Source organism: Leuciscus leuciscus (assembly GCF_965113295.1).
Source record: "Leuciscus leuciscus genome assembly, chromosome: 9".
Classification (NCBI taxonomy): domain Eukaryota; kingdom Metazoa; phylum Chordata; class Actinopteri; order Cypriniformes; family Leuciscidae; genus Leuciscus; species Leuciscus leuciscus.
This window is the reverse complement of record NC_138733.1, coordinates 9,505,917-9,519,626: the sequence shown is the minus strand read 5'-3', so window position 1 is coordinate 9,519,626 and position 13,710 is coordinate 9,505,917. Positions and strand designations below refer to the sequence as shown.

General features: G+C 38.2%; 3 protein-coding genes across 7 annotated transcripts in view; 1 reads left to right on the top strand and 2 right to left on the bottom strand.

Moving 5' to 3' along the window:
• LOC309506271 (uncharacterized protein) overlaps window positions 1–7,836 on the bottom strand; it is a 41,275-nt gene extending 33,439 nt beyond the window's left edge. Inside the window, exons 1-3 of the mRNA XM_082180036.1 lie at window positions 7,496–7,836; window positions 7,116–7,211; window positions 6,820–6,933 (exon numbers count right to left, since the gene is read on the bottom strand). The gene's annotated coding sequence lies outside the window, so the exon portion shown is untranslated. The remainder of the gene's footprint in view (window positions 1–6,819; window positions 6,934–7,115; window positions 7,212–7,495) is intronic.
• Window positions 1–13,710, top strand: part of LOC309506417 (putative N-acetylated-alpha-linked acidic dipeptidase) — a 68,808-nt gene that overhangs the window by 43,372 nt on the left and 11,726 nt on the right. The gene's annotated exons all lie outside the window — the stretch shown is intronic.
• Window positions 416–6,418, bottom strand: LOC309506269 (NLR family CARD domain-containing protein 3-like). 5 transcript variants are annotated; one of them, XR_014208685.1, is made up of 3 exons: window positions 6,399–6,418; window positions 5,992–6,105; window positions 4,049–4,959 (listed from the first exon to the last, which is right to left on the bottom strand). XR_014208685.1 is itself a non-coding variant. In XM_082180033.1 (2 exons), exons 1-2 carry the CDS (start codon window positions 6,192–6,194, stop codon window positions 1,152–1,154), a joined length of 2,016 nt encoding a protein of 671 aa, XP_082036159.1. In that variant the 5' UTR covers window positions 6,195–6,388; the 3' UTR covers window positions 416–1,151. The 5 variants fall into 5 exon arrangements, 1 of the variants encoding a protein (XP_082036159.1); XR_014208686.1 differs by having other exon boundaries at window positions 4,049–4,372; window positions 6,399–6,414; XR_014208687.1 differs by lacking the exon at window positions 6,399–6,418 and having other exon boundaries at window positions 4,049–4,372; window positions 4,912–4,959; window positions 5,992–6,388.

Below are 13,710 nucleotides of genomic sequence, written 5' to 3'. Positions count from 1 at the left end.
AGTGTGACTCTCAGTCCTGCAGTTTCATGTTATTGAGGATCAGCTCATGTGTTCAATCATTTACAGCTCAATAATCTGAACTCACAGCAGCAGAAAGAGGCTGAACACTTCAAATATACTTTACATTGTGATTCATGTGTGAGAGTCAAATATGATCTTACTCTAGTTTCTCCAGTTTACAGTGAGGATTCTGTAGTACATCAGACAGCAGAATCACTGATTTTCCTATTTTATTCCCAGACAGATCCAGATCTCTCAGGTGTTCAGGGTTTGATCTCAGAGCTGAAGTCAGAGCAGCAAAACCTTCATCTGTGACGCCACAATAACTCAACCTGTCAAGAGATGAAAATCAAATAGCATAATTTAAACACTATCAAATACCTTTCCAACAAATGTAAAATTCTTATCCAAGGTTCATGGTCAAATGCTTCTATTTACAACGTGTTTTTGCCACGGTAAGAAATGTAGCCAATCACAGACATGTTTGCTGATCTCTTTTTTTTGTTTGCGAATCCTCTCATTTACAAAAAGACCGATTTTCTTCATGCAGTGTAGACAACTTTATTGTTTATAATGGAACTTTGAGAGATTGTGGACTGTAATGACAAAAGTAATGGCTTGTAAATAATCTTAAATGTCTCATTGTACATTGCTATTCTTGTTATGTAAGAGTTGTTGCTACACAGTAAATCTACACTTTACTAGTAGAGAACCATCACTAATTTCACAAACTCAGGGATGTGATTCTTAATTGTCAATTTCACAGTAAAATTAAAATGTGAAGTTTTAGTAAACTTTAATCTAAACATCAAGTAATGTTTAATTGTCCATCTAATAGTAAAATATAAATGTATGACTAAATGTAAACCATACATCAAATGTTTTTTAGGAGATTTGAGCTACTTGATAAATGAGCTGTTTCTCCAGTTGTTTGCTTGGTCTTCATTTCTTTTATCATTTCTTTTAAATATTTAATTCCTTCTTTATGTGCAAGAACATTCAACTAGTAAACCGGAATTTTACATTGTCACGGTTTAGGAAACACATCAAATACTGACCACTGAACTCTAGACAACATCTGCAGCACTGAAGATTTATGAACTTTTATTTTCCTAATGTTTTAACAGTGAACTGATTGTTCTGATTGATACTTACTGAACTGATCTGGATTCTTTAATCACAGGGAGAAGCTTCTGAAGAACCTTTAGTTTTTCAGTTTTATTGTCTCTTCCAACAAAATCATTAATATCAAACTCATCCAGCTTCTTCTCTGATGTCAACAACACAAAGACTACAGCTGACCACTGAGATGAAGAGAGTTTGACTTCCTTTATTCTTCCAGATTTCAGATACTGTTGTATTTCCTCCACTAGTGAATGATCACCCAGTTCATTCAGACAGTGGAACAGATTGATGGATTTCTCTGGGGAGTCAATGGTCCTGATCTTCTTCTTGATGTACTCAACTGTTTCCTCATTGCTGTCAGATCTACTTGTCTGTTTCATTAGTCTTTGTAGGAGAATCTGGTGAGACTCCACTGACAGACCCTGAAGAAACCGCAGGAAAAGATCCAGATGTCCATTTTTACTCTGTAGAGCCTCATCCACAGCTCTCTGATGCAGCGCAGATAATGACACATGTTCTTCTGGTGAATTGAGCTGAAACCAGCCCTTTATTTTAGACAGCAAACTCTGTTTGGTAATTGAGTCAAACACATTTGTGTTGTTGGTTGTACAGGAGAGGTGCACATATAGAGCCGCTAGATGTTCCTGAACACTCAGATGAACAAAGCAGAAGACTTTCCCCTGATACCAGCCAAACTCCTCTCTGAAGATCTGAGTGCACAATCCTGAGTAAACTGATGCTTCTGTCACATCAATGCCACACTCTCTCAGGTCTTCCTCATAGAAGATCACATTGCCTTTCACAAGCTGCTGAAAAGCCAGTTTCCCCAGTTTGAGGATCATGTCTTCATCAGTCACGTTCTTCTCATAGTCCTTCTCATGTTTGATGTTGGTCTGAAGGATCAGGAAGTGTGTGTACATCTGAGTGAGAGTCTTGGGAATCTCTCCAGTCTCTGCTTCGCTCAACGTCTTCTCCAGAACAGTGGCTGAGATCCAGCAGAACACTGGGATGTGGCACATGATGTAGAGGCTCCTTGATGACTTCAGGTGTGTGATGATTGTATTGGCCAGACTCTGATCACTGATTCTCTTCCTGAAGTATTCCTCCTTCTGTGGATCATTGAAGCCTCGTACCTCTGTCACTCGATGGACACACTCAGAGGGGACGAGATCGGCTGCTGCTGGTCTGGAGGTGATCCAGATGAGAGCAGAGGGAAGCAGATTCCCCACAATGAGGTTCATCAGCAGCACGTCCAGTGATTTCTTTTTGTTTGCATCTCGTAAAGTCTCATTCTTTTTAAAATTTAAGGGAAGACGACACTCGTCCAGACCATCAAAGATGAACAACACTTTATATTTGTCACTGGATATTTCCATTTCTTTAGTTTCAGGGAAAAAGACATGAAGAAGCTCTGAAAGACTGAGTATTTTATCCTTCATCAGATTGATCTCTCTGAAAGGAAGTGGAAATATGAGCTGGACGTCCTGATTCTCTTTCTCTTCAGCCCAGTCCAGGATGAACTTCTGCACAGAGACTGTTTTTCCAATGCCAGCGACTCCCTTTGTCAGCACAGTTGTGATGAGTTTGTTTTGTCCAGGTAAAGGTCTAAAGATGTCATTGCATTTGATCTGTGTGTCCTCTGTTGCTGCTCTCCTGGATTGTGTCTCAATCTGTCTCACCTCATGTTCATTACTGATCTCTCCACTCTCACTCTCTGTGATGTAGAGCTCTGTGTAAATCTCATTCAGGAGTGTTGGGTTTCCCTGCTGTGCTGTTCCCTCATACAGACACTCAAACTTCTTCATCAGACTTGATCTAAACTGGTTCAGGACTTCATGGCTGTAAAATGACAATACCACAGTATTACTAAACACAATAGCTGTGTCCCAATGTGAAGGCTGCATCCTTCGAAGGACTGAAGACTTCAAGGATGCAGCCTTTGCGTCCTCCGAAGGACGCACCATGTAGCCTTCATAGGATTTCCTAATTGCGCAACCAGGTGTTTCTGATCACCGCTCCTCAACGGTGTGAGAGGACAGCTGTCATCCTGATCATTCATTTGATATAGCCTAATTGAGTAAACAGCTATGGAGCCAGAATTGGCTATTGTCATTTTTGTTTTATATTTTACTGGAGGACATGGTGAGGATGTTTCAGCCCCGGCGCTGCCGGATCATGTATTTTCGGTTTAGCCCGGTTTGAATATAAAACCTAATTGAATATAAAAAAGTCCAGTATTTCTCGCGCTCGTCATCGGCAGCTGTCACGGTTGCCAGGCGACAAGAACAATCCTCCGTAGGCTAGAGCGGACCGAGCGCTTCAGATGCGTCCTTTGATATGGGACATATCAAACTTATATGAGACTTTAATTTTCAAACTGATATGGGACTTTAATTTTCGGAACTGCATATTTCATTAAATATTCACGTACAAATGTGAAGTAACCTACTGAAGTACCTTTTTTCCCTCACATATGATTTTACATTAAACTACACAAAAGTATGTAATGTAACAACCTTGAAAATATTCAGAAGTAAAATGCAGGAGTAGCATAATATAAATATAAAACTATAATAAAAACCCTGACAATGAGTTTTTTCCCCTGCAGAATACATACCTCTAGTTTTACTCTTGATACTAAAAACTTGTTATTAAAAGTACTTTTTTCAGAAATTACTCTTTTTGAAAGTCTAATTATTATTCTAATAAATTCTAATAAAAGTCTACATAATTTTTTTCTTATTTGATGCAATGTTTGTTGATTTTGATATGTTTAACGTATGTTGTTAATAGTTGGAAAAAGTACTTTAATGTAGCCTGTGGAACAAATGATTTTCATTTACCAATTTTATTTGAAAAAAAAAAAAGGTATACAAGAGTTTGTTTCATATAGAAATTATGACTGTCAAAAAAAGAAACAATGTCCAGAACAATTCATTCTCTTTTATTTACACATTTAAAGTTACATAAAAATAATGTACAGATTTTCTTTCCTTTTAAAAAATAGTGAAAAAAGTTAAAGAATATGTAGAAAAAATATATATTTTTCAATCATTTTCTCAAGAAGAGAAAACAGCCTGTCCATCCTCTCCCTCCTCTCCTCTGCCATGCTGCTGGTGCTGCTGGTGCTGGCTCCTCCTCACCGTGGGCACCCACTGCTGAACTGGGCCCTGAGGACAAACCAGGGCCAAGTTTCAGCAGTGGGTTTCCCACTCACACCCTCACCTGTCCCAGGACACTTGCAATCCTAAGGGCAGAACAAATGAACCATGGCTTGTTAACAACAACAGCACAATACATTTCAGCAAAGACGTGTGTATTAACTTTCTTACTTTGTATTTTTTTTTCTCCTGAATTGCTCTAAAAAAGCTTAACACAGGTGCAATCTTAAGTGCATTGTTAACACTGCAAAATATGACACATCAAGACATGCATACAAAATACTTAAGAAATCATATTTCTATATACTCAAATTTGGTTAAAACCACATAGCTTTCATGTCAGCACTACAAAAACACATAAAAGTGAAACCCCATTGCCTTATCAACTGCTTTTCTTATTGTTGTGGGCTTTATAGGGTGAGTGATATTTCTTATAATACACAAGTGAGATCGACTAGTGCAAATATTACAAATAGGTTGTTAAACTAATATTAGCACAAGTTTTGCCTCAAACTACCTGACAAATGAAGCCACGCAATGGTGACGAAGGAGTTAAGATGAAGTTTATAATAAACTTTAACTCGGTTTCGCTAGCCATTTAAATAAATGAAAACATAATACTTACATTTAAATGTGAATTTGCTGTCCACCACTGAACTCTAGTCTCGGCCGCCTTTAAAAATAAATAAATAAATGCTGTCGTCAACGGCGCGCAATGAGTTATGGGGTAGAATAGGGTAGGATAGGCCGCTAAGTGTTCATTTATGTATCCTTCCTTTCACGGGGAAACGAAGGACGCATTTGGCGTCGCTTTTGAATCAGGGTAGCCTTCGTCGCGTCGCGATGACGCAACCGGTCTTCAAATCATAGACAGTATATAAACTGGACACAGCGACCCCATAGGTTTCAACGGAGAAAAGTGAAGCAAATTAGAAGCACTCATTTCCTGATTGCCGAGCGAACTGCGCAGACTCAAACTGAGCTTGACGACGTGGATGTGACGTGAGCAGCCTGTCTGACAGTTGTAAGTCTTCTAGGAGCTGTGCCAAGAGAAATCTGAATCATTCCCTTCCGAAACTTGCAGAGACGGAGAGCGTGAGTAGGAACTGTCCATGAGCTAGGAGCAGGAGCAAATTTATGACTCTCTATGGGCTTCTCCCTTGACTTTATGCCTCCACGTCCCCCCGATTGACTGCGAGCTTCTCCTCCTGTCTCTACGGTAATTTCCAGAGAGTCGCGTGGTTATGACGCAATCGTTAGCCTGTTTTTACAAAAACTGCTTCTACGTGGCCATAACGTAAGATACAAGGTAATGGAGCATTTTATACATTGTCGTGTTTCTTTAGAAATAAATAATGGACAAATGGAGTCTTTAAACGCCTCAGATGTAAAGTTATTCGCTGTCAAAGTGACGCCAAAATGAATGGGAGTCAATGGGATGCTAACAGCAGGTGAAGGCTTGTTAGCCAATGGCGGCCGCCGGGGGTGGTACGGAAATCGAGAGCTCGATTACCCCCCTGCTTCAAATACGGACTTCGGAGGATGCAGAACTGAATTGGGACAGCCTTCGTCGCGCCGCTGTGACGCAATCGGCCTTCAAATGCGGCCAATCGGCCTTCAAATGCGACCTTCGGAGGATGCAGCCTTCACATTGGGACACAGCTAATGTCTTTTTTTAATCATATATTTTGTTGATATGTAATACCTGAGATCAGTCTGTGTATCTCCACCCTTAAAATCTACTGGCTGAATCATAGACGCGTCACTCCTCAAAGACACACAGCTGGGCTCTGCTTCTGATCTCTTATGATGAACTGAACTATAACAGAGTTCAAAGTTATACATATTTGCCATATTCAACATATTACATGTGCATTTATCAATAAAACAGTCACTCTTCATGATCATTTAATTTACACTGTTAAGAATTGTACATTGAAATGAGTTCTTTCACAGATGTCTCTCTGTGTGAGCACTATACTGTATGCGTTAAAATATTACATTAAACCATTCTTCTTGTACATTGTTTATATCTTGTAGAATATATTACTGATAATGTTCTGATAATATAAAATGCCATACTATAATCATATTTTTATAGAAATGAAGTACCTGAGATCAGTCTGTGTCTCTTCACTCTTAAAATGTACTGGATGACCCATAGACGCGTCACTCCTCATAGACACACAGCTGGGCTCTGGTTCTGATCTCTTCTGATGAACTGAACTATAACATAAATATATTTAAGTTAATAAATTGAATTACTGTATTCAAAAATCACATATTAATTTATCCTTAAAGAATTTATTTTCACAATGTTGATAAAAAAAAAACTGTAAAATGAACTAAGTGCTCTCATATACGTCTCTCATGTGTGAGTAACACTACATACACTAAAATATTAGCTATACATAAAAATAACTCTAAGCAATTTCCAAAAAGATTGTATCATATCTTGTAGAATATATTACTGATAATGTTCTGATAATAAAAAATGCCATACTATAATCATATTTTTATAGAAATGTATTACCTGAGATCATGTTGTGTATCTTCACTCTTAAAATGTACTGGATGAGCCATAGACGCGTCACTCCTCATAGACACACAGCTGGACTCTGGTTCTGATCTCTTCTAATGAACTGAACTATAACATAAAAAAAAAATTATTGGCGATAATACTTTAATAAAAGTTCTTAAAAGGTATTTTAATAAATAAATAAAAACTGGCTGGTTTAATTGTTTTCAATAAAATTAAAGTTTTTAACTTAATAAAAACGTCTTTACTATAATTTAAAGATAATTTAATCTAGAGTTTATTCAAAATACCTGCAACCTGGATAAAAATCTTCATCTCTGGATGTTTTTGTTTCATCCATGATGAAGCTGAACAGTTGAAACAAAATCTGATCTTCACCACTGACTCTGAATGGAAATGACAAACAATAATTCAGCTGAACGGAACCTGAGATTCAGAGAAACAGGATCATGAGACGCGGCGTTCACTCAAATACACAATGTTAATCGTGTATTAACAAAAATGCTAAATAAACCACAGACAACACGAAACAATGAAACCATGTTTTGCTCTAAAATGAAAAATATCAAACATATAAAATAACCATTATGTCATTTAGGGGAAATAGGCTAATATTGGCCTAAATAAATGCGGAAGTCACCTGTAAAACGTCTCGAGCTTGAACACTCACCTTGATCAACGTTTGATCACATTCATATTCACAAAATCCACCGCCGTTTAAGCAGTTACATGCACGTTAATTCGTGTCTTAGCTTTTGTGAAGGTTTCCATTAAACACTTGATACTCAGTATAGAATCGATTCTGGCTGTTAAATGTCGAAACATCAACTCTGATCATTTACTTTCACTTTTTTTTTTTTTTTCGCGCAGTGTTGTCCGGTTCGTGAACGAATCGTTCTTTTGAACCGGTTCTTTTTAGTGAACCGGTCGAACCGGTAGGCTACATCAAATCTGACTGAATCGTTCGTAACAGTACGCGTCTTGAGTCAGCGCTGATCCACAAGTTACTAAAGTTACTCACTTTCGGACATGCCTGACAGTCCCTCCGACTCGAAATAAAACAATATCCCGGAGTATATTTTACTCCAGTAACTCCAACAGTTCACTGAACTGAGACATGTTGTCCTGAGAGAAGTGATGAGCACGAGCAGCTGATACTGCGCATGCGTGTACTACCAGGTACAGCGGTTCTCAATCACCAGTACAGAACCGATAACTGTTTCTTTCGGACATGTTCGACACACTGAGAACCGATGATGAGCTGATAGCAAGCTGAGTATGCGTGTCATTTTTTTCAGAGGGACGAAATGCATGTTTCTTAAGTATTTTGTTGAACATCAGTAGGTGTAACAAAATAAAACATGTTGGGAACATGTTTAAGCCTATCACATAATCACTGTTAGGGCTGGGTAAAAATATCGATTCATCAATGCATTGCAATTATCTGTTTCTCAATTCAATATCGATTCATCAAATCCTATGAATCGATTCAGCCCGCCGGCCAGTGGCGGCGCTGTGGGCAACACTTTAGTGAGAGCGTTCAGCGTTGTACAAGCAGGCGGCTGCAGAAGTGAGTCAAATCTGTCTCCCCATTTTAAAATGACCAACTTTACAGCAGAAAAAAACATGTTTACAGCCTGGATCTCTATGTGGCTTTGGTCTATACAGATAATTTTGCCCTTCATAACAACTGTGAGGAGGGTGAATGTTTTTATAACTCATCCGTTTAGTTGATATTCCCGCTGATGTCAATGCTAGCCATTTGTCTGCTGTTACTAGCTGTCACTTCACCTCAGCAAATTTTAGCTGCTGAACTTGCTTTCTCTGCAGTGTTTTGTGCTTTTTTTCTGGATTATTTCATACAATTTAATACACCCATTAACGTTACTTCGCCCACGGCTTAGGATTCCGTCGTTGTCGTCGAGTATCGTTCGAGAGAACAACCAGCGCTGTATTTCAGTTGTTTTCCTCTGTGAACATGCACTAATGGATGTCTGACAATTTCGTTGCTTTTTGGAGTTTTCAGATTTAAAAACGTCAATAAAGGCCCGTTCGTTCTGCTCTCACGGAACAGATAGATTATAATATGCTACCGTCAGATGAAATCATGCAGGCGTCGGCGCTTTCTCCGTTCATGCAATAAATGCACATCCTTGAATAACCGCGGATTTTCTCGCGCATTTACTTGAACTTCATAGGCAATATATCGATGGTTTAACCCATTTGAGAGGCGGCCAAAATCAGAATTTAAAATGGACTGAATAAGCTCTCTGCGAACTTGACGAGCGATGCCGCGCTGACATGTATGCACAAATCACCACACACACTCTCTCAGAGTAATATTATGTTACTGCATAATACATTTTCAACTAGCAGAATAGTACAGAATCACGATACACAGTCTCACTTGTAGCCATGTCTTTTAACTATCATAATATTTCGAAGGGCAAAAATAGGAACTTTTAATGGGCAGTGTTATTTTTTGTGTTGACAAAATAGCACTTATGTAATGTTATAATATCTATGGTTGCACTTTTTTTTATGAGTATGCACATTTTGTGCTTATGTTTACATTTATTTTATAACTTGAATGTATAGGAAGAAAGAAATCTTTCTACTACTTACAGTTACATGCACTTTAGTGGTGTTAATAAAGCACCTGTTTGTTACAGTTGTGTTTTGTATTCAACACATGTACAATATTGTACAGTTTGTTCTGCTAAATAAACCATGACAGGAAACATACTGGGGTCAATTTGTTCTTAAACATTAATACTGCACACATTATTTAAAAATATACTCAGGTACTTAATTACTTGTGTATTTACTTATTATTGAATCGATATCGAAGCTAATAAATCAATATCGAATCGAATCGAAATCGAATCGAAGCCTCAAGAATCGAAATCGAATCGAATTGTGAAATTCCTAACAATACCCAGCCCTAATCACTGTCGTATCATTGGATTATTTTAAAGATTGGGAAAGACAATGAATGGATTGTAAAACTGTCAAACTAAACATTTATTATTATACTAAAGCATTATTATTATTATTATTATTATTTTATTTTTTTATTTCAGACCCATGGGTCCATATCAAAAGGGAAAAAGAAAAATACATACAAACATACATTTTGACAAACAACAGACATAATTTAAAAGACATACAATCTTTCATTCCAGTGCTTCCAGAAACAGGGAAAATACCTTGTATCACTTAACATAATATTATTTAAGACCATTGAGATTCTATTTTTGAATCACTCAACCGACATATGAAATTATACACTTCCTTATTAAGACAGCATGCAAAGTGGGTACATTATTAGATACAAACATTTGGCTTGCACTTGTCCACCTTGGGAGCTTAAAGGGATAGTTCACTTTGAAATTAATTTTTGGTATGTTTTAGCTTACCTCAAAGGCATCCAAGATGTAGGTGTCTTTTTTTCCGCAGTAGTTTCAATTTTTATATTTTTAGGTCAAACCGTTCTTGTCTGTCAGTCAAATAATGCAGGTCTATGGTCACGGTCTCAAAACACAAGCACAGAGTCCAAATTAAAACAATTCCCCGTCGTCCAAATTAAATAATTCCCCATCGTAAGTACACATTGATGGCCTAAGACACGAAACGAGCGGTTTGTGTGAGAAAACGAACAGTATTTATATCGTTTTTACCGCTTATACGCAGACATGTCCAAGTGATCTGATCTGACGTGTACGCAGACTGGTGCATAGATATATACACACTAGATGTCGCCTTAAAGACATTCGTTCCAATGAACTGCCGTAGACAAGGCGACATCTAGTGTGTATATATCTATGCACCAGTCTGCGTACACGTCAGATCAGATCACTTGGACATGTCTGCGTATAAGTGGTAAAAACTATATAAATACTGTTCGTTTTCTCACACAAACCGCTCGTTTTGTGTCTTAGGCCATCAATGTGTACTTACGATGGGGAATTGTTTAATTTGGACGACGGGGAATTGTTTTAATTTGGACTCTGTGCTTGTGTTTTGAGACCATGACCATAGACCTGCATTATATGACTGACAGACAAGAACGGTTTGACCTAAAAATATCAAAATTGAAACTACTGCGGAAAAAAAGACACCTACATCTTGGATGCCCTTGAGGTAAGCTAAAACATACCAAAAATTAATTTCAAAGTGAACTATCCCTTTAAGCAAAATTCTTAGCGCATCATTAAATGCCACCTGGAGCTTTTTCATTTTAGCTTTAGTATATTGTGGGCTGTATAAAGAGAAGTACAGTATGCCCTGAATAGAGCTATTTTAACATCATCTGTACACATAAAATTTACGAGCCAGCATATTAGCTTGCCCATTCAACTTACAGCACTGGCGCTGCACATCATCGTCATCATTTAAATCATTTCTAATCATGTGACCCAAGTATTTTACTTTATTTACCACATTTAAAACTTGGTAATCTATATAGAAAGAAGGAAAATTTAGCTTAAGGTCAAGCCAAATTGATTATCCGTAGTTATTAAATATTCTTTGAGCCTATCAATGAGGATTCGCTCAAATACTTTTGAGATATAGTTTTCTCTCCCAGTTATTTTACCCGTTTTATCTTTAATTACTGGCATTAGTAAAACTGTTATCATGGAATCAGTTAGCACACCATGGAATAAAAATCCTGTAAAACTCAAAGCAAGTAACACTGTGATCCTTGAACTAGCGTGCTTCAAATGTTCAGCTGTTATTCGATCTGGACCACATGCTTTATTCTCAGCCAGTTTCTCAATTGCGTACTTGACCTCATCAGGTGTAATACTCATACCTTCATCATTCACCAACTTTAAATTCCTTCCTCTCAACACAATTAAAAATATCTCCATAATATTTTCTCCACAAGTTAACAATATTCTCAGCCCCAACAACCCCATCAATACTAGTTGGCTGTGGTATTTTACTATTATTGATAGTCTTAACTTCATTCCAAAATTCATAGACATTATTTTGCTGAAAGTTCTTGGCCATTGAGTTTGCTCTCATGGACAGCTCATTTCTTTTTATATAACGTACAGCATATTTAAATTTAGCATTTGCCAATTTCTTTTCCTCAAATTCTGGGCCATACCTAGCTTTACCCATTAAAACCCAGTTTTTAAATGCTTCTCTGGCCTGCAAATGCAGTTCAGAAACATATTCATTCCATCCAGCCCTAAAATTAAAATTTTAACCCTTTTTTGACAGAAAGGTCTACTAGAATTATCTAAACAGTCCAGTATTTCATCATACATCACACATACAGTAGATCATATATGCTTAGAATTCTTACAATCGACATTATCACACACAATTGACTCAGTTGGCACATCTATATTGCTCAACCTCTTCTCTGTCAATAGTTTATCTTGCTGTGAGTCTTGCCCAGTCTAATTTTCTACTTTGTTCAGAATTTTGATAAAAAAATAAAAAAAAGTCTCGTGAACGTCCGCATTCCCCAAGAGTTTGTCAATAACAATCCGTTGTGCTTTATCACCAACATTCTGACCCAAGCGCTAACCCTCGGGAGTTATATGACACGACAACTCTTAGATTCATAAATCATGTTCATAACTTCATTACAGCAGACGCATGCGCCTCAGATGCCGACACACTTCTTAAACTATAGGTGTTACAACGGGCGTGCATTTGCTCTGGGTTTGCGTGCCTCAAAAAATCGGTGTACAAATACTCCATGTGGCCTGATCTGTGGCTCATATACATCGTCCACCTTATCACATTCGACAGTTAGCCTATACTTTAAAGGAACTGTATCGATTGACATGTCCTTTATAAAGCTAGTCGGATTGGGAGAACAAACCAGCTAGGTTTTAGGCTTCTAATTAGGTTAGTTGAAGTAGTTTATTATCAGCGGCGATGTTTAAACATTTGTCACTGCGAAGAGGAATGCGTAAAATGTAGCGCGAGGACTTCATGGATGAATCGAGCGAGTTGGTGAATCATTTTCACTCAAAGGAACCGATTCGCTGCAATGAACTTTTAAACGTAAGCCAACCAAGACCCGCCTACATTTCTCTCCTCTCATCTCCTCTCCAATGGCGCCACCAGGGGGTGCTGGCCGACTCCTGGCCACCCCAATGGCCAGTATACATTTTAGTAGCATCAGTTATGCATTTCATCCATAATGCACAGCCAGGCAGGCAAGCCGCTCTAGACCTTCGATCGCACACAGTAGCCAGTAGTCCCCCGCCCCTCCGTGCCGCTGTTGCGCGCTCAGACAGCAACAGCTCAGCGCGTGCCCGTCGGTCAACAATTTCAAAAGAAGTTAAGAAAGAAGACGAAGAAGAGTACCGGGAAGTAAATAAGTCAAAAATATTCTTTAGTAAAAGAAGACGGGGGATTATGTGTCGTGACATGTGCTTTTTAAGTGCCAAATGGTTACAGTATACTGTTACTGTCAATCATTCTCCATTCAGTATTCAAACAGCGCGCGCGCCTCTTCCGGTTGGATGCACGGTAAAACCTGGTAAAACTCTCTCCAATTTGATATATTCACATTATAATGCATGATCTGTAGATAAAAGGCTGTGGATTTGCATAAAATTACTTTATTTTGTTGGAGTTTGTTGCTGTTTTTAAACGACTCACTACCGTGTGCTTGTTAGATCACACACATCACAAGGACTATGAATCGGCATCAAACGCACAATAACTGGAATTTAAAACGGTGAAACAAATGATCAATAAACTGTTGGACAGATATAGGCTACACTAGGATTTGTGCGCTCGACATTTCTTCGCTTTGTGCCGTGAACTTTTAAATGCGCACTTGTGCAGCGCTGCACACTGTGACTCCATGTTGCTTTGAGCACATCATTCTGCACCCGCGATGCGCATACG

Bases quoted from the DNA above. Each gene is read 5' to 3' on its own strand.
- LOC309506269 (XM_082180033.1), bottom strand. From the start codon at position 6,194: ATGATCATGAAGAGTGACTGTTTTATTGATAAATGCACATGTAATATG. The intron at 2,965-5,991 runs GTATTACATATC...GTCATTTTACAG, and splicing joins GATACACAGACTGATCTCAG to CCATGAAGTCCTGAACCAGT.